Raw genomic sequence first — 20,802 nt, 5'->3', positions numbered from 1 at the left:
TTTCTTTCCTGCTGTGACTGAGCTTACAGACTGGAAACTCATGGAGGGAAGACTATCCCACTTCAGTATCAGAATTTTGCCTTTCACAACTGCTGTGAAAGCAAGAACTGATTCATTTCTGTGGGTTGTTTGGATGGCCAGACTCTGCTTCTCAAGCATAAATGCTTTTTCTTTCTCAGCTGTGAAGCAYAGGATTACGGTGGGCTACTGCTGAGTTTCACTAATTGTGTGAAATCCTATTCTATAGATCACTAGTKAGATGCTTGAGGAAGCAGGCATTCAGTTGGCCTCAGGAAATTTAAGAAACTCCAATCTAAAGTATCTCCCAACAATACTTTTTACCTCAACACCATAGTTTTAAAATGGGAGAATGGGAGAACAGGATTATATAGAAGCAGTTCAGGAATAAATCGGAGGAKAAACAAAGATAAAATGCATACATCCATCTATTCTGACTTTAACACACGCACACACAGATAATAGACCGACAGACAGATAGATAGATAGATCCCCCCTTTTTTCCCCACACACACACAGAATAATAAAATTCCTTACCCCAGGTATGTCCAGAGATGTAATGCCTGTAATAATAACAACCTCAATGTTATATATTTTGTAATGATCCTCCTACATKAAAAGTATTTTTCCCCTTATACTGTTCCCAGTTTCTAGCTACTAGGGAGTTTCAGTTTTTGAGAGAGACTTCTTAACAAAAAAATACTGTCTACTGATCATTAGGTTCTGAGGCTAAACATACCCTTCCATGCCAGACTCATAACCATGACAAGGGCTCCATTTTGGGACATATTTCCCTCCATTTTGGGACACTTTCCCAATTGTTTTTCYTTCCAAGTCAACAGGATTTGTTAGAGTGGAGATTCTTTTCACAAGGGCCCTACCTGTTTTTAGGTCTGCCCTCACATCATCACCATGCCCAGAGAAAAATTTTAAAATACAGGAAGCAATAAAGTGCATAACTAGCTGCTGGCTTATAAAGAAACATGCAAAATTCATGGCAAGTAGTCAAAATCCTAATTATGAAGGGGATTTTTTGTTTTCAAAAAGTTGCTTCATTTCTGTGTCAGTATTGTTTTGACACAGCTCATGGTCACAGCGAAGCATTCTCAGGTGAACCTAAAGTTCTCTGTAGCACTTGTAGGGAATGTTATCCTTGACTTTTAGCCATGGAACCAGAACTGCCTAAGACAGTCACTGGTGAAACATGAGCATGAAATAAAGTAAAGAAAGCAAGCACTYCTATCTACACTAAGAAGGGCATAAAATTATTTGCATTAAATTATTTGGCTTCATGTTAGAAGCCTCAGGAAGAACCTGATTTAAAATTGCATTGTGGTAACGTTCTTTATTAATTCACCACMAGATGGAGCATCACCCCAGGAAAACAGAACCATACCCTGAGGAAGAGACTTTTTAACTGAACCACTGATTCAACAATCAGGAACCTGTGCGATGACAACCTTCTTGCTGCTTCTGGACAAAGTCTGCCTAAAAGTTAGGACTGTAGTCCAAGCCTACACTACATGCAATTTCTAAATTTCTGAAAGTTGATAGAATTAAGAGACTCAAGGRCCTTTTCCTCTTCAGGTTTTTTGGGGGGTGGGTTTGTTTGTTTGGGGTAATGTTTTCATTTGGGGGAGTTTGTATGTGTAGTTTTTGGGGGCTTTTTTGTGAAGTAATAGAAGAATCGCTTCAGGGAGATACTCAGTGCAGTAACTTGCAGCAACCTTCAAATTCTATGATGCTTTTCTTRTAGAATTCCTAACTAACAGGCCTCTGTAAAACTTGCAGCCTCTGAAAGTTTCGTGACTGTACTGYGCTTATTCATCAGCATGACTTTACCTCTCCCTCTCTTATCTTGACATGGAGAACCAGAGTCAATTACAAAATTTTTCAAAAAAAAAGACCTAAAGGTGGCCTGAAGACAATGGGAAAGATGTTCTTTCAGGCTCTTTTTGGCTGGTTTCTCCAATACTAGGGTTAAATCACACTTCTGTTGTTGAAGAACTTAGGCATTGGACCTCTCAAGGCACATTTCACARAAGTATATATTATAAGGTGAAAAGGTTTTGGAAAACATCAAAATCTTCTTTAAGTTCTTTTGCAATTATTATAGCTCGACTAGATCTGTATCTTCCAGAAGACACACAATAATTTTATTCTTTCTCAATTTTTTTTAGTCTAGAACTAGGCAAGGAAGGAAGAAAAGACCCTAATAAATACACAACTTTTATATCCACTTGCGCTTTATCAGTCTGCTTGTTGACAGATTTTTTTCTCTTTGTTGTGTATTTTCAAGATATAATTAATTCTACAAGCAGATGGGGCTGACTGTTGTAAAGGAGAACTTTTTTTTCTTCCTATTGCTTGTTACAGCTCTACCTATACAGGTCCTTCATCAACTTTTAATCCAATTTCAGCTCCATCGAGGTTTCTTAGGGCAGAGCTCATGGAACATTGGTCTGCATTTTAAGAGGACAGACTTCAGCACATTCGTAAGTTAATACAGAAGTTAAAGCTGACCCTGTGTTAGGCTTCTCTCCAGTCAAGCACCACCCTTCCTTTCCTTCCTCTCAAACAGTGCAGCTCATTTGTCAGAGTGTACTACTTATGTACCAAAATAACAACCCTGGCTGAAAAATCCTTCTTTTGTATCCCGTTTCACTCTCAACTCTGGACATGGGAAAACAGAAGACCCAGCCTAATGGCACACTACTGTAAAGCATTTGCAAATGCTAAATTGCACCAGCCTCCAACCCCACTGTTCTTAGTATAGTTAATTCAATCAAAGCTCTTTCCTTGAGACTGCAGGAAGCCTGAGCACTTCTACTGCCTTTCTGGACTGCTCTCCCAACCACACGCCAGCYCTGTAATTTTTCAGGCTCTGCCAACCCCATACTTTGCACAGAATGAATTGAGGTCTATGGGCCAYTGCTGTTGCATAAACTATATGTTGTATACTATGCCAACAATTCTGCAGATGGAGGAAGTTAAACACTTTCCTCCAGTGCCACCTGTCTCCCTCTTCAGCTAATCTGTGTCCAAATCATCAGGAATTTCAGCTTCGTCCCTCCAGCACTCAGGCTTCTACATGGTTATGTCCAGCTYTGTGGTTTTACACTTGGCTTCCTAATCGTGTTCCCCTTGACTAGACACTCACAGGCACAAGGAAGTCCATACTGGCCATTTGGCTTGTGGAAGAAAAACAAGGTCCAAAACCAAGCTCAATTAAACACTAGTTTTGGACATACCTGTGGTACTATTGCACTTCCCCAGTAGTAAGGGCAAGGATTTAAAAGGGGGGAAAAATGGAAAACAATCATACATGACAGACTAAAACTTGTAAACTACTTGTCAGTTCTGGGCTTAATTTTTTTCAGGTTCCCAAGAACACAAATCAAATGGTTTCGTCRTATTACTTCCAACTGAACAGGTAGTTTATCTAACCTGAGCATTTACAAGCTTCTCAAACTGTAACAAACAGAAAAAAGCAATAGCCTGAAAGATAAAAGTCAGATAGGCACTTAAGACGTCAGAAGCTGACAGGACTACTTAACTTAATCTGCTGATCAGAAAGGCACCATTATATTGACAATGACAGTGAACTTGTATTTATGTAATAGCTACATACATTCTTCCCAAGTAACATGATATGGTGAAGGGTAAGGGCACGGTAGGGAAAAGAAATATGTAAATGGTTCAGCCTCAATAAATGTTATTTACCTTCTTCCTCATTCAGGTACACAGCTACTGTGCAGTTTCCTGGATCACTTTCATAACACAGACATGAGCAGTTCAGCTGTCTCCTGACAATATACACAAAGTGTTCTGAACTTGCTAATAATTTCTGCCATCTTATCAATTTTTTCCCATTTTTATTAACTGTACACACTTTAAACCTATGTGAAATAATATTGATTTTAGAATTCATTATTCCAAAGGCAAGTAAAAACATTTATGAGTCTATTTGGGGAATACTGACAATAGASGCAATTAAAATGTATTTCCAGTAACTAACTTTTATCTAAAAGGAGTAACCAGAGAGTCAGAATTCAAACAACAGAACAATGCAATCCACAAAACAAAGCCAGTATTTTTTTTTCCCTAGTCATTAACAGAAATGGTGAGAAGCAAATTCCAATTTGAGATTATTAAAAATTAAATCAATTTCAATGTACAACTAACTTAAGGAATTAGTTTGAAATATTTTTAGAAATTGTTTAACATTTATTTATATTATATTCTTAAGTGTAGCATTTCCTYTGTGTGGTCCCTGAATAATAGCTTAATTAGGTCTTCAGTTACAAAAGTCACAAAATACAACTGCAAGCATAAATATACCAAATCTCTAGCAAGTTGTTGTACATTCATGCAATAGCTCRACAAAAAGAAATTTACCATAGGCTGTAAGTGAAAAAGGGTGGGAAATAATTAAAATGGACAATTCAGAAAACTTTACAAAAATACTTCTTTTTATTAAAAGCAGCAATTTCAAGCAGAACAATACACAGAATGTAAACATCACTAAGTCCAGCYCCAGCCTGCTGAACCTTCGAGAAAGTCTACACTAAATGCATCTACTGTACTAGCAAGTTAACAGACTATATTATAATTTGAAAATATATTTTCTACTATGAATTAAGAAAAAGTACTTTATCGTAATCTGTCCCAGCGCCAGATACTGGCATCATCACACACAGCTATAAGGATACTGCTATCCCTGCTAAAACTGGTCTGTCGGATGGCAGCAACACATTTAGGATGAGTAAGAGTCGTACACCTAGAAAGAAAAGAAAACTATTCAGTTGCAATGTTAAATCTTGCTACTACATTATGGAGCACTGTTTCTCCAGTTTCTTATTTATGTGACCTAGGAGGAATTGAAGGGCAGGATTATGGCCTTCATGGGATATGTATTCCATACACATGGACTGTATTCCAAATGTGGACTTGGGAAAGCAGAGTTTCTTGATCACCCATGGTTTTTTGTCATGCACCCAATTTTTATTGAAGCAAAGACTGAAAGCTTATTGAATCACATTATTTTGGACTTCATAATCAGAGTTATTTCCCAGGGTTAGGAATAACGTAATCATAATGGTGATTAAAGACTGCAGCACTTTCGGGAATTTCATAGATTATTGTATACATACATTCAAATATTTACATGGATTATATATAGAGATATGCATAATATATAGGGTATATAAAAATACAATATATTAAGTATTTATATGTAATGTATTTCCATTTTATAAACAATGTTTTTCAGGAGTGCGTTTGTTTGGGGCTTTTTTGGGGGAGTTTAGGGATTTTTCACATTTGTATGTTTACATATACCTAAGAGACATGCCGTAAAATAGCCTGGCAACACAGGTGAGAAAGTGAAAAGCCATACTGTTTTCTCCACACTGTGCTCATAGCTCACCTTTCCATTCTCATTTTTCACTCCGGTCCTGTCACCTATAACTCACCTTTGTCATGTGCTATACCCACCTAGTACATCATCTCCTAATGGCTTTGCAAAATTTCCACCCAATTAGTTTGTGAGCTCTGTGAGAAATAAATTGCTTTTTACTATATCTACATATGGAACCCAGCACAATCCGACTGGGATCTCTTGGCATTAGTGTAATATAAATGATAAATCAGTGAGATGTAATAAACATTAACCTTCAGGGGCACACAGTGTTTATTTTCATWGTAGTTCTAATGGAAATTATATAGTAGATATTTCTCTAGTTATCAGGAAAGGAAAAAGGACAGTATCCCAACTCCTTGTCTTGGCAAAAACAAAATACTCACTTGGCTTTATGTGGATCCTCTATTTCTAAATCCCACACGTAAAGTTTGCCAACCTGATTGCCCAGAGCAAGCATCTTAAAAAGAAAGCAAAGGATAAAAAGGTTTTCAAATACTCTCTCAGAAGAATAAAGTCAGACTTTTATTAAAGGCTCTAGAGGTGATAAATTGTGTGTGAATATTTAAACATGAATGACTTAAGCTGGAAGATGGAGTTTGTTGGAAGAGTTAGAAAGGCTGTATAATTTGACTCCTTTCTTCCATTTAATCAGTCTCTGCAGACATGGGAGRAAGACATCACAAAACATGCTTTTGGTGGAAAATACTTATTTCCATCAGGCAGAATCCAGACTGAAAAATCTGGAGCTCCTGCAGTTCATATAAAGCATCTTACAGCAAACCATTCTATTTCTCATACATTACTTGAACTAAGACTTTTCCTATGCCCATGAACRTGGAATCAATGAAAAGCTACACAGCTTCAAATACAGCAAAGTCAAAGCTGACACGTACCTTTTGCCAGAAATCCATTGAAAATCTCATGTACCATATGTCACACTGGCTATAATCGAATCTCCCAAGAATGGTCACATTTGACTCACTAGGCTTGATTTTATCTATATCATCTTCCATCTTGCCAGGCTTCCAGCAAACAATGGCATTTTCACAAGACTGGAGTAAAGCAATGACCAAAGAAAGTCACCTGTAACTTACACTGCAGAATCAGTCTAACTAACTCACAGGTTAACTCACTTAATTRACAGGTTCCCCAATGACATTAAAAAAGTAGAACTGAAAATCTCATCTTTGCCCTTAGATCACAGCCATGTCACAACAATAATCAGTGTCCATCGCTGGCAACCTGATGCCCCCACAGCTTTATCAGGTAATGGGACTGCAGGAGCCCTCCCTCACCCACTTCCGAGGAAGTAAACCAGATGTACTCAAACATAATTTCATAAGCAGCTTAAATCCATCTTGATTTGAGGATTGTTTACCCAAGCCCTTTGACTAACAGGACCTTTAGTCCTGTTGCACACACCAATTTCTGGCATCAAGGCAATCATACTGCCTGATTTAACACCTGCAAGCCAATGTTACTAGTGAACAACTAATCAAAATCATCAAAATTGCCATTATGATAACCCCTATCTCACTCTTGAGCAGCAGGATCCCTAAGCAGTATCTATAGATTTCCTTTCTGTATGTTCCCTGCAGATTCTGGTTAGCTAGAAGCCCTGTACTTTTAGCAGAGGTACAGCATAATAAAGAATTTTGCTTTTTAGGTATAAGCTGCCTACCCACACATCCTGAGAATTGACAAAATTTACACTACACTCCACAGAATCATTCGACAGGACARTAATTTAACCTATGACCCAAATGCTAAAAAAAACTTGTATTGTTTAGGATCCTCAAGACCAGGAGATAAATGTAATGTAGCTGAAAAAGTTGCAACCCTACCTTGGAAAGAATTAGGTCTCCCAGCCACCGTACACAGTCAACATAGTTTCTATGTATATCTCTCGTAGAAAAGTCAGGGAAGTGAATTTTCTGGGAAACAAAAGGCCTATGGAGAAAATTGCCAAGTGAGGTTCAGAGAAACAAACATAGAAGCACAAGTGTAAGTTTTAATAACCAGTTTTAACATATTTTAATGTTAAAAGAACAAGCCCAACTTTTTTAACAGTTTTATAACAAAGTAAATTTTGTATGCTGCTTTTTTTTTCTTTTTAATAGTAATAAGAATAGTCTCTGTTTTCATCCTCATTCCTAATGAAATAACTAGGTTCCCATGTAGAAGACTGTACAGACAGTGCTGAGTAAAAACACTCCTCCAGATGCTGAATACAGCTCCTGTCACCAAATACTTCAAGAACTAATTAAAGCTCAGTCTTCCTGATGCTGCTTCTGCAACATCTAAATTGTTAAATAGAAATGCACACTATTAAAAAAAATCATCATTTAAAAAAAAAAGCACGCTAAAAAAGCATTATTTAATATTTGGTAACATTACCAAAAAAAGCGAGAGTATTTTCACAGCTAGTCTCATTGCTGAACATGTTCACTGTGTTTTAGACTCTTCAATTCTCTCAATGGTTTAACTGGAAGTTAAGATCAAAAAGTTGAAGAACTTCATAAAGGAGGATTTATCTGTCATGTATCTAATTGCTATGTTTGATAATTTACTCATATCTCAGGTCAGAACAGAGAATGATGGAAATTAAAGTTATTAATATGTCAACAGTTTTGTCCCACCCCAAAGTCAAATAACATACAATAATTAACTACTCAATATAAAATTATYTGCCCCATTTAATTACACAGATTTGATTCCCTTCTAGAAATTTTGAGATGAGATGAAGCAAAGATATTGGCATCTTCCAATGCATGAAATACAAGCTTTAAGATAATAATTCGAGACATTTTCAAGTCAAGCAAATAAACAATAATTAAGATGTTTAAAAATAAATTTCTCAGGACTTTGAATTAGAATTCAGTAAAATTCCAGTGAAGCAAACATCCATAATGTAGTGAGATTCAGTACCAGAACAACATCCAGGTCACTCRCTATTCCCAAGAACTCCCAATCTGGAAAGGAATTAACCTGGACTGTTGATAGGAGTATTTATGTGTTGCAAAGAGACAAGGAGATGAAGGCTACATACCTGTTGGTTTTATTTGGGTTGTACTCATAAGACTCTTTGATAGCATTGATCATTCTCTTGGAATTAATTCTCCAGAGTTTTAGCGAGTGATCCATGCCACAGGACATGATTTTTTCACCAAGAAGATCGTAATCCTATGTATATAAAATAATTTTGAGCATACCCACCCTAGGCTGAATTACATCAACTCAGATTTTATTCCATCATTTCCATCAAAACAGCATTTTATGTGTAGAGAATGCAATAAAAGTACATATTTCAAACAGAAAAACACTAAGAATGTAATCCAGCTCACTGCAAAGCAGCACAGCATCTTAATAATTATACTTAGTCTCTCTCAAGAAAGACATATTCAACAGCACTGACAGACAATGAATTTACAGCTAGTTCTCCTCCCTCAGTAAATTCCCTACAAGCAACTTTGGCAAAATTCCAGGGCTAAAACATGGGGGAATWATACAGTATCAGGTTTCCTACAGATGCACCCCTCACCTTTCACAACAGGTCACACAACAGGAATGGAAACAGTTCTTAAGAACATCATATTAAAAGTTAACTATTCTAGTTGATATTTGCTGGGTGCCAGTGTCTGTTCACAGCCACTGAAAAACAATTAACTCAAATAACTTCTTTCCTCCACTACAGTGTCTCTCAAGAGTTATTTCTTTACGCTGCTTTGACTTGGTAAGACCCCAAGAACTTCAAAAGYGGGACCATCATGGAATGTTTTTACTCTTTCTAGCCCCACTGAGTCCTATTTTGCTCACTTCTAGGCTGCACTCCGAGAAAACCAGCTACTGAAACACACAGATCCTGTCTGTAAGAGGTGGTCAGATCAATCATACCACCTGACATCAACATTTGTCTGTCCCCTTAAAACAGTATTTATGCACTTCCAGTTGGTTATTTTTAAGTWGCTCTAACATCAAAACGGTGCACAAGAGGATAAAAAGTTGCTTACTACCCTTTGTCAATCTAAATCACTGCCCCATAGTCTTCCACTTACTGCACTTAACACCTCATCCCTGTGCCCTTCTACTCCTCCAAATATTGCAACCAGCGTGTCTGTCTGGATGTTCCACAGTCTCAATGCATGATCTATAAAGAACAAATAAAATTACATGCTGCTTTTTACATGTACATTAGAATAATATATTTCAGCTTAACCACTTTCAGTAATAGGTGTTTATGTAAACATCAAAAAAGCACTGAATTCTTCTTCTCTTGTTAGAAACAACAGAACTCCATTAACCAAAATTGCTATTATAACTAACTTACSGTTAAAAGTATTCTGTAATTGAAAAAGTGTGCCCACCCCCTCCCCTAGGGACAGTTTCTAGCAAAAACACACTTGGATCTTTAGATCAYCCAAAAAGCAAAGAAAAGTCTGATCTTGGACAAATACGCTTTTAGTCAGKCTTAAAAACAACTTTATGAATCAAAAATTGCTAGAATTCCTTTCTGCCATTCTAACATCAACATTCAAAAAAGTGGTGATTTTCCATTTTTTAACCTTTAGAACTATTCTTTATGAACCACAGATAGTAAGGAAGGGAAAAGCTGTTTATAAAACAATACGTATTCCAAAGTCAATCAGACTAATCCACTTGTTTAAAGAAAGTTTTAACAATTTCTAATGAAGAACCTCTAGTGTAATTCCCATTTGTAAATGGGAACCTCTAGTGCATTTCCTTTTTGGATTCCACAAGTACACTGCACTGAATTACRCCTATAGAAGGGACACAGAAGGCCACACAGTCCCAAATATTTTTTCTTTTTTATTAGTCTCTCAGCCAAACAGTTCTAAGACCCAAAATATTCTCCTGCCTCATGTCTCCTCAGTAATGGTAGCTGGTCCAGAGATTGCACATTAAAACTTGTAGTAYTATGGTTGATGTCAAAACATTATTAYAAAGAGAAGCTAAAAAATATAGAGAAACTGGATGTTTACAGACCCACAGCACCAAAGTGAAAGTTGCAAGCATCAGAGAAGTTCCCAACTCCTGTTCTCACTTTGCTTCACCAGTAAGTCCAAACATACTAAAGTCAAAACTCCCTTTAAGTGAATGCTTCAAACTCAAGCATTCCTGTTGCCTAGCATAATGTGGCAGATCCTTCCCTTACTTAACACAACAGTCAAGATTAGGAAGTTGTGACTATTAAAACTTTCTGAACAAGCCCATGAGACACCACACCAAAAMCTCCCTTCACTAATATGCTTTTTAGACAAAGTCCAACTAAAGATCCCAAGCAACAGAGAATCCAGTTTTTTCCCCATGAACCCCATAATGGTGAATGCTGTCTGCAACATTACGACGTCCCCACTAGATGGCAATGAGATTCAACAACTGAAAAAATTTAATTCAACTATCACAAAGTAAAGAGCAAACCCAAGGCTCATGATTCTCCTTTGCTAAAAAGCAGCACTATTCACAATTCCTTTGCACCAAGGTGGAGTTATGGTTATTGCAGGCCATGGATTTAATAAGTATAAAATATATAGCCACAAAAAAGCATGATTTGCTCTCAACTTTCAAGGTGAACTTGTTCAGTGCCATTCACAAAAAAATATCATTAAGGTTTTTGGCCATATTCAAGACCAAACTCCAATCCAAAGTATCCTCATTGACACAAAAACARAAGAGGTTTTTCCTCACCTTTGCTTACAGATAAAAGAAGATTTGGATCTCTTGGATGGAATTTCAGTTCATTGATTGCATTTCCATGSCCCACGTAGTGCTGGGATAGAATTCAGAGACGAAGTTACCATCTCCTCTTATGTTTGCATGTACTTAGAAAGAAAAAAGTGTAATGCCTTACTCAAACACAAGCTGTWTCTCAAACTTTTGAACACTCACCTTTATGCACTGCATTGTAATAGGATTAATTATCCTAATAATACCCCTGGATCCTGCCACAGCCAGAAGAGGATGGCTTGTGTTGCTATCATATGTCCATGCACAGGTRTAGAAATTTTCATCTGCCTACAGTGCCTCAAGTTAAGGATCACAAAGAAAACAGGAGGTGATTTTTTTGGTTTTTTTTTTTGGTTGTTGTTTTTTTTGGGGGGGCGGGGTTTGCACTTGTTTTGGGGTTTTTTTTTAAACATTTTATTTTAAGCCAACCTGTTGCTATTTTATCCAAGTGCCAAGGAGTCTCTGCTGGAACCCATAAGAAAAATATGTATTCAGTTATACACCTGCAAATACCAGCAACATCACTTTTTCTGCAGATGTCAGTTTCCTCACTTCTGCTCCATAACATACAAGGAACACCTTCTCTTTCATGGCATCACCTTTGAACTTCTTTCTCCAAAGCATTAAAAGATTGGGCATAATGACTCAAGACTGAGTTCACAAGTTAATGACTTGTGTATTGCAAATATCAACCCAAATTATTAATGCTTCAGAGCGTAAGACACAATTCTTAAGCTTTAAACCCAGTTCCAATTCACAGGGAAACTGAGACCACTGTAAAGCAGAGAAACATTATACAAATATTAGTGTTGGGAAGATCAGACTGATGGAGAGTCAGTTTTCAAATATTTTAATACTGTCTGGTCAACGAGTCTGTATTTTTAACATTTTTTTCAACAGAAGGGATTCTAGGATGTGGGAAAGAGGCAAGACTTGGCCYTAACATAAGGAATGCACCACATGGGCAAAGTATTAAAATCACAGACAAAACATTTGTATGCTTTTTCCTAAAAARCCTCTCAATTTTTCATAAAGAGAAAGCAAACACATGGGTATTTAASCTAAAAGGATACATCAGCATCCACATAAGACTGCAACAGACGGATTTCTCCTTGGGAATGACATTCATATAAAGTAACCTGGAGAAAAAAAAAAAGAAAAAAAGTAAGAGAGATTGTTGCTTAGTTGTGACATTTCAAAAGAAAATCCCATGCACTAATCTATTGACTGACTGATGGGGAGAGGCAGAGWGCCTCTATAGTTTAGATCTCATCCATCATCCATTTGTTTCCAACAGGTGGAAGTAGTTCAATAAAAGAATGCCCACAGCACTAGCACTTTAAGCACCATTCCAGGACTTGTCAGTTCTCCTTCCAGATATTTAAGTCTATTGTTTGAAGTGTCTTAATTCCTTGTTGSAATTAATTACTGCAGTCATCTCTAACATGACTTGGTCTTTAAACGAGTCACTGATACCTTGCTTAAACTTAGTTTAAGGATTCATTGAAACCTTGCTTAAACTTAGCTTAGTACTTTTTGTGACTTGCCAGGCAGAACAAACCTAGAAATTAAACACTTCTTTCTTATTCACAACACTTGCATAGAACGCACTTCAGGAGTCATTTTCAAGATTGAAATTACATTGATCCTTGTTCAGAAGAAGTCTATAAATTCATTCCATAAAGGCCACCAATTTAGCCACTGAACTGACTGGCATCACTGYAGACAGTTCTCATCCTGTGTATGTGAGTACATGACTTTTAGAAAATAATAAAATYCATGAAGAGTAATTTTATTGAGAAGATACATTTATGCATCACTCTTCCTTATACCATAGGCATATTAGTGAAGGACTTTCTTCTTCAACACATAGGTTAATTACCAAATAGCAAACATAYGATTTCACAAAACAATTCAAAGGATGCAACTCTCCCAGACAATAGATGCTACATATCTTAGAAATACATCTGTTTATATTAAGCATTGTGTGTCCATACCAAACACAGGGAAAGGTATTGGTTGAAAACAGGAATGCATACAGAACAACACAGAAGGGTGTAAGGTGAAAAACAGATTACTCACTCTGTTGCTGCCTACAGTGGCAAAAACAAGAGGATCACCTTCTTTACTGTGCCAGTTAAACTGGACTCCAAACAAAGGCTGGCCATGGTCCTCCTATAGACGTAAAGTAAGATTAGAGATAAAAAAATCAAAACCTATACGCATATAGTTGCTGTGAAATTCAGCTGTGAAATTCAACAGTTTAATTGGTAAGTTTCCCTCCTCAAACTAAAGGGTTGACAGCCAGTATAATTTTAGATAGTGAACAGTTAAAAAAARTTTTGTAATATCACATTCTAACTTGGCTGTCTTAAGGGAAGTTAAAGGAATATTCTGACAAACACACCCCTTCCCTTTCTTTCCCCACCAAGCTTTTAAAAAGTAAAGGGGAAGAACTGTTGTCTCAGTTAGGGCCAGAAGCTGGCAGAACTCCCAAGTTATATCTGCACCTCTACTATTTTGTTTTGCAATTTTCAACAAGGCAACATCTGCATCAAAGGTCATACCCACATGAATTTTCTATCATAATTACTTATACACAAGGATTTGTAATTTCACAGAGAAGAATTACCAGGAGAAAGAAGAATTATACTGACATAAAAATGGAGAAGGGCCACTATTTAATTAATTTAAGTAATACTTGATGTAATTTAACTATTACATTACAGGTAGGTCTTGTAACTTTGTCACAGACACAAGCAACTCTCTCCAGCATGTCACAATACTGCTACAAAGTTCTTTTCTACAAAGTGTTTTCAAATCGCTTTTACAGTTACCAGAGAAATGCCAAGTATTATTTTTATACAACTTACATCAGTTTTGAAAGGATAAAAAAAAGTAGATATGTTTATGAATTGTGATGAATATAGAGGTGCTTGTTAATAATTGATAACAGTATTTTGGCCTGCCCTGACAGGATGTTTTCAACAAGAATAATGCTCATTGAAGTGCCTCCCCACAGGGGACTGTCTGGGACGGTGCAGGCAGGAAGGAAATGTCTCATGACGGCTGTTAAGCAGCCTTCAAATGGCAGCGCTTCAGAGACAGCATGAGCAGTACCAGCCCTGGCAGCTCTGGCYTATCCAAAACTAAAGAATAAATTCGAGGAGGGGGTGTGAGTAGGGAGTCTAACACTACTCAGAAAAAGAAAACTAAAGGAAGTCTGAAAAAAATTTAAATAGCATTATTTACTGAGAAAGACAATGTCTGTTATTAACAGAAATATCTAGAAGAGTTACAAAGAGAAAGGAGAAAATCTTTCAGAGATTAAGGCCCTCCTGCAATTCTTAAGAGAGGTAATAACTTTCGAAGCTGAATACGGATTAAAAAGAATTGTTTCAAGTTTAACTCTAAATATTACCCATCATAACACCAAAGAACAAACAAATGGCTTTATGGGATGAGGGATATGGGATATTAGGCAAGGGAAAAGTAGCAAGGTTATTTGTAATCTCAGGACAGAAGGAAACAGCAGGTATTCAGTGTCTGTAAAGCATTACAGTTGAATTAGAAACAATGACAAAAACTGTAAGCCATAAAATTGTATACACAAGACCATGATTTTTTGTGCGCAGTAGATTTATTAATTTTACTTGGTYGCCTTCATTTTTGAGTGTATTTAAGTCTTGTTTGAAGAGAATGGCTGAGAGATCAAATTCAGAATGCTTTAATAAAGTTTTTCCACTAATAATTAGTTGGTTTTAAATTTCTGCTTGAAGGAGTTCATATTGGTGAACACTTCTGACATATCAAGAAGATAACACAAGTAAAATGCATGGATTGGTACTGCTTTATTACAGAGGCATRTGAGCAGGTTTTTGCATTTGTTTTTCTGGAATAACCTTGTTCTCTGTCATATGCCCTGTTTCTGATAAATTTAACAAATTACAAAAAGTGAAAAGCAATATGTTTTCCACGCTCAAGATAGGATACTTTTCCAGCACAAGTTGCAATAAGTTTCTGATTTTATTTATTTTCTAGGTAGGACCTAGACTAAGGTGGTAAGTAGACATATATAACAGAGTGCTATACTGTTTCTACATTTTCTATATTTTTATATAGAAAATACCTATTTTCTAAGYATTTTCTCTATATGTACTATTTTGAGTACACACCTAAAGTATAAGCTTTTTCAAAGAAAACCTATTACCCTGGAAAAAATTACTCTCCTAGACAAACATCTTTAGTCTACTTACTTCAGCCACACTACATTTCKCACACCAAGTACTCCAAGAGCTTGACTGTACATATTGCAGTTTTGCTGTTGTTTGATGGATAAAGTAGCCAGGCAGAGGCTCTTGCAGGAAGATACCAGGGTATCTGTACAAGCTATGCTCCTTTTTAAACTCCCTCACTGGTCAGTGTCAGCACACAGCTATTCTGAAAACACCCGTCTGCTCTAATTTTTGTCCCAAGTGCTAAACAACTTGGAAGCAGGTTTTCCAAAACATTGTACTTTTAAGTGCCGTACATGATGGTTATGCTCAGATGCCAAGTATGTGACACAAATCTGACAGTGGTTTCTACAGACAGAAGTGACCCGTCCAAAAGTAAAATTTTGAAATGCCATCTTGTTCCTGGTATGAATAAAGAGCACGAAAGCCGAAGTACTCAGGTTCTTCATGCACTAAAGAAAGAAGGCAAGGGAGAAAAAAGACCTACAATTGCTGCAAAAGCAAATAAATAAACAATTAATGATGAGTTCTAGCCTTACTCACTCAATGCTAACTTGGGTTCAATCAAAGAGTAAGACCAGATCTGGTTTTAGACAGAAAGCAGTGAAGTAAATAGTATGCCAACACAAAAAATAATCACCTGCATGAATGCCTGCCTTTTAATACGTGTCACCCACACTGTCAGTGGGGAACCAACWTGCATTGCCAGTTCCCAGAAGTAGAAGTAAGCCATTATGGGCAGTGAGTTTAGTTACATTCAGTCTCCATTACACACCAACAAGCTAGAATCCTTTGTGGCACTGGATAGTGTCCTAGGTCAGGGGACAGCAAATAGAAGCTGAGAGACAACACTGGGCTGCTTACAACCTAAACACACACTGTAGGCAAAAGCAAAGGGGACAGAAGATAACTGCATTGCTTTAAAGGAGCACGACAGAGCAAAATTGCATTGCATTGCTTTAAGGGAACACAACAAAGCAAAATACACACRATTTTCTGACAAAAGACCTATCAGCAAAACATATATGGATATGTGAARATGTGCAACTGTGGTAGCTGTGTTAGCTGTATATGCTCATTTATAAACCCTATTTCCATAAGWGTTTCCATTCAGCCMACAAAAAGCAAAGATTTTCCAGTACATCTTACAGCAACTTAGTACTGCAAAAAGAAAAAAGGCAGCTTTTTATTTCCTGTCATTTTCCAAGTTGTATTTTTGTTTTCCTGATACTTACATTTCACCCAAAATAACTTCCAAAGTAGTGTTTAAAAAGCATATTTAGCAAGCACTGAGTTTTTCAGGCTGAGTCATAACCGTTTAACACTGAAAGCGGACAGTAATGGCCATATTTCTTTGTTTCCCCAAGGAAAAAAAGGAAAAAACAAAGTAAGAGGGGAAAACCAAGAATATGAAAGTGAAAAAAACACATAATTTATACACCTCTGAAGAATATTAATTTCTGCCTTTAAATCATGTTGACCCTTCATTAACTTCAATACCTGYATCTTACAGCATAATTCAAAAATATATAAACTAGGGGATATATGACATGGTACTCAAAGARGCACAAGCATCTTTCTAAACCCACATACAACATTTAATGATCAGTTTATCTCCACAGTATTTGCAAAATTAGTATGRAAGAACAGGAAGAGAGGCTTCTTCAATCATGAAGTAAAACAACAAATTTGGCTGCTGCCTAGTCTTTGTCTTAACATGTACATCTCTTATTATTAGTATTAATTTCAGATCAAAGAGAAATGGGGAAAAAAAGCTAACAAAAATACCCTACTTAATTGAAATGCTACATTTACTCCCTCACAGCTTGATTCCACTTGCACAGGGATCTGTTCCCAGCCCTGCTCCAAACCCACAGAAGTCAAGGATTGCTTAGTATCATAGCTTGGTCTTTTGGGCCACCCTACACTGGRGTCTGGGTTGACACTGGGGTGAGGGAATGTTTTGTTTTCCCAGAAGACACTTGAAAAATACTAACCCTTTTTGTCTGCAGACAGAAAATAAGTATGAGTAACAAAGTTCAGAACCTGTTACAAGTTCGGGTGCCCAAAGGCCTGTGTCTGTGTTTGAAATATGACTTGAAGCCRCAAATAGCACCATCTGCGGGGGCGATTTACACGAATCACAGGAACTGCTGCCTACCTTGGTGAAATGAAACAACTTCCCTTCCTCCTACAGCCTCATAGCACTGGAGATAATTTTTATACTTCAAGAACACAATAAGATCAATTTGTTTCCCAGATACTTTTGTCAGTGTAACTTCTATTACAATTTCCACAATTTTTCCAGTAACAAAGCTCATTTAGAAGGTTTCCATGCTTCCTTTTATCCYCTCCCACTCAGGTACCCCAGTGTTTCGGTGAGGCAGCCTGAAGACAAAGTTCAGAAACAGCCACATCAGCACAGCTCCACAGTTAAGCGTGGGGGAATGAGAAAATCCTCTTAGAGCAAATCTGCAGGAAATATCCACTACTGAGCTGCAGAGATCCTCATGCCAAATAAATAAAGTTTACCGAAATGTCTGTCTTGTTCCAGACACAATYATTCTTTCTTTAGAAATTTTATAAAAATCATAAAAATAAGGCTTATTTACAGCTTCYACCACATAAATATCCCATGAGATTGGGGAATGAGAAAAAGAAGAACATCCTGCCACCATAAAATAGTAATGAATGAGAAAACTCATTCAGTCCACCACAGTTTGTCACCAGTGCAGAAGAAAACAGCACTAAGCTGAAACATTAGAACAGGGAGTAAAGACCACAAATCCCCATCTCTTAAAACCATCAGGTGCTATATGGGAAGATAAATATTACCTAAATCATGATCCCAACACTCACAATAAATGAACCAAATTGCACTACACAGTAGTTATGATAACTGCCAGAGGACAGAAAATACGTTATATGGTAAGTGTGAGGATACAGCTACTCTAAGATTGTGGGTTTATTTGTTTGGGTATTTTTTTCAACACGTAGAAAAATCRGTGCAGGTACTGTGCTTTGGTTTGTGGGCTTGTCACAGGTTTTGTTTTAGTTCAATTTGTTTATCTGATTTCTTATATTTATCTCTAATAACTACAGCTTCAATGAAATATGTAACTATAGCATCACACGTAACTTTGCAAACCTGTACAAAAATAGGATTAACTGCAGCATTACCTACTGTTTCCTATTTCTCTGTATCCTTTTTATTCAAAACCTTGGCTATTCCAAGTAAAAAAGGCAATTCCTTCAAATCAGTAGCGAACATAATTGTTTAAAGATATTTAAAAGTATCTAACTTGTTTCACAGCCAACATTAACATTGCTGCCCAGCATTCCCTGAAGCTCAMACATACCTACCTTTAGGCTATTTACACATTTGAAGGAATATTTGCACTTCTTTGATTTCCATTTTCCTTTCCCCCAGCTTTTTCTTCCTGGTGCATTAGGAGTGTTTGTTGGTGTATCAGGGCGTTCGGTGTTAGTACCGCTTTCAATACTAACAGCATCATCCTGAAAACATTTGAAATTATACAGAATGTCACAAAGCAATCATTAACTGCTATATAAATTCAACTAATCTTGCACCACTTGGCCTTTTCCCTTTTTCTTCCCCTCCATAAGAACAGATCTCCCAGAACTCAGTGTTATTTAGATTCATGTATTTAAATCTATTGCCAATGTAACAGCATTCCTCTCTAGAAACAACATGAATCACATGAGGATTAATCAAGAGGGAGAGATATGAACTGTGATCTAGTGATGTTTCTTCAGAATACTGGTAGCTGCTCTTAAGAAAATGTCTATAAAGATAAAGCAGCTGCTTCCCCTAGAAAACATATTTGATCCAGATGAAATGAGTATYTCTGAAGTACTGAAGAAGAGCTGTTTGTGTAAAAACATGAGGCTTGACCTTAACAAGAACCAAGCCATTCYGAGGCTCCTGTACACCCTAAGCAGCAGCAGTCACAGCACGGTTCTGCAGCGGGTCAGTACTGTCACCAGAAGAGGAAGTCTCACCTCTCCTCCCTCCTGCTCTTTCCCACAGATACTTACATGTTTCCACGAAAAGCTAAATTCTGATCAGCTAATTAATCCAACTGGCCCTCCAATCATTAGCATAAGAGAAGAATGGGAAAACTGAGAAAAACAGATACACAAAACACCATACCCAGCCACTGAGAGATTTTAAATTGGCTTTGGACAATCAACAGAAACTACAATTTCATGTGTGGTCTGACTGTGGGGAACTGTTTAAAAGGACATTTCCCTGCATCACCCATCACAGTGCACTTCACCTTCACCTGCATTGCAGCTGCCAGCCCTGTGCTTCCATATGAGTATGTTCAGCTCATTAAAAATCACCGTTTCCTGCTTTTTCTGGCAAGAGAGTCCATTCACTTTCCATCACAGTGGGGAGAAAACAACTCATCAACTCATCCTGAGGCCAGATAATTTCTAGAGCTGAACTAAGGGAGACAGAGGCAGATGACAGCCTGTCACTGGAGGAGATAAAGTGTAACACGAAGCTGCATTAGGAACTCCACTAGGAATATGGAATGARGTCAACTATAAACATTAATACACCGATTCCAAGCATTTACTCTTTGTCACAGTTCCATGTCTGTATTATCAGAAGCCTTTAGTGGTGTACTACTCTTTGTTCGCCCAACAACTCTAAAAAACAGGACATCGAGAGGAGAAAAAGAAAGAAAGATGCCACACAAGCCAGGAAGTATACTGCCCAAGTCTGGAGTAATTCCCTTCCCACTGCATCCCTAAAAGAGTCAACTCTCCACTAACGCACATAACCAAGTTTAACAACTGTTATATTTTCCAGTTCCTTGTCCTTTGCCCTACAAAATTTCAAAGTTTGCTCAATTCCCATCTCCCAAGCACACTTGCCAGAATTTTAATACTTATCAAGACTGAAGTTTTCTCTGGACTAGCCAGATATTGTCAATATGAGAGCACCAGGCAGCCGATGTAGTGCAACTACACCGGGTACCTGCAACTAACACATAACCAACAAATCTGCACACACGACACCTGTGGAGCAAAACACACTCTTTTCTCCAAATCAACACTATTATGTCAACTTTTAAACAGAATCCCCCACCTTTCAGGAGTAGTGAAATCCAGTAATAAACTCTTGAAAAGGGAATCCCTTCACCACTGAGGCAGCCCACATCAGAGAATCAGAGACTCATAATCACAGGACGGTTTKGGTTGAAAGGGACCTTAGAGGYCACCTAGTCTGACCCACAGCCATGGGCAGGGGCACCTTTCACTAGACCAGGTTGCCTACAGTTACACCCAGCCTGGCCTTAAGCACCTCCAGGGATGGGGCATCCACAGCTTTTCTGGGCAACCTGTTCC

The 20,802-nt window shown here is 37.5% G+C and overlaps 1 protein-coding gene across 2 annotated transcripts in view; it reads right to left on the bottom strand.

The window, feature by feature from the left end:
- Positions 1-4,469: 4,469 nt before the first annotated feature.
- Positions 4,470-20,802, bottom strand: part of EED (embryonic ectoderm development) — a 17,495-nt gene continuing 1,162 nt past the window's right edge. The window contains exons 2-12 of one of the 2 annotated variants that reach the window (XM_057364064.1): positions 18,784-18,936; positions 13,268-13,360; positions 12,259-12,324; positions 11,348-11,473; positions 11,147-11,228; positions 9,496-9,587; positions 8,490-8,623; positions 7,285-7,390; positions 6,334-6,492; positions 5,824-5,897; positions 4,470-4,798 (exon numbers count right to left, since the gene is read on the bottom strand). In XM_057364064.1, the coding sequence (XP_057220047.1) occupies positions 4,672-4,798; positions 5,824-5,897; positions 6,334-6,492; positions 7,285-7,390; positions 8,490-8,623; positions 9,496-9,587; positions 11,147-11,228; positions 11,348-11,473; positions 12,259-12,324; positions 13,268-13,360; positions 18,784-18,936 (1,212 nt within the window). In that variant the 3' untranslated portion in view covers positions 4,470-4,671. The remainder of the gene's footprint in view (positions 4,799-5,823; positions 5,898-6,333; positions 6,493-7,284; positions 7,391-8,489; positions 8,624-9,495; positions 9,588-11,146; positions 11,229-11,347; positions 11,474-12,258; positions 12,325-13,267; positions 13,361-18,783; positions 18,937-20,802) is intronic. The other variant, XM_057364065.1, reaches the window with a different exon arrangement.

This window comes from Malurus melanocephalus, unplaced genomic scaffold, assembly GCF_030028575.1.
Source record: "Malurus melanocephalus ecotype Western Australia unplaced genomic scaffold, MMel_1.1 scaffold_34, whole genome shotgun sequence".
Classification (NCBI taxonomy): Eukaryota; Metazoa; Chordata; class Aves; order Passeriformes; family Maluridae; genus Malurus; species Malurus melanocephalus.
The sequence above is the reverse complement of the archived record's forward strand: the minus strand, read 5'-3'. Positions and strand labels throughout refer to the sequence as shown.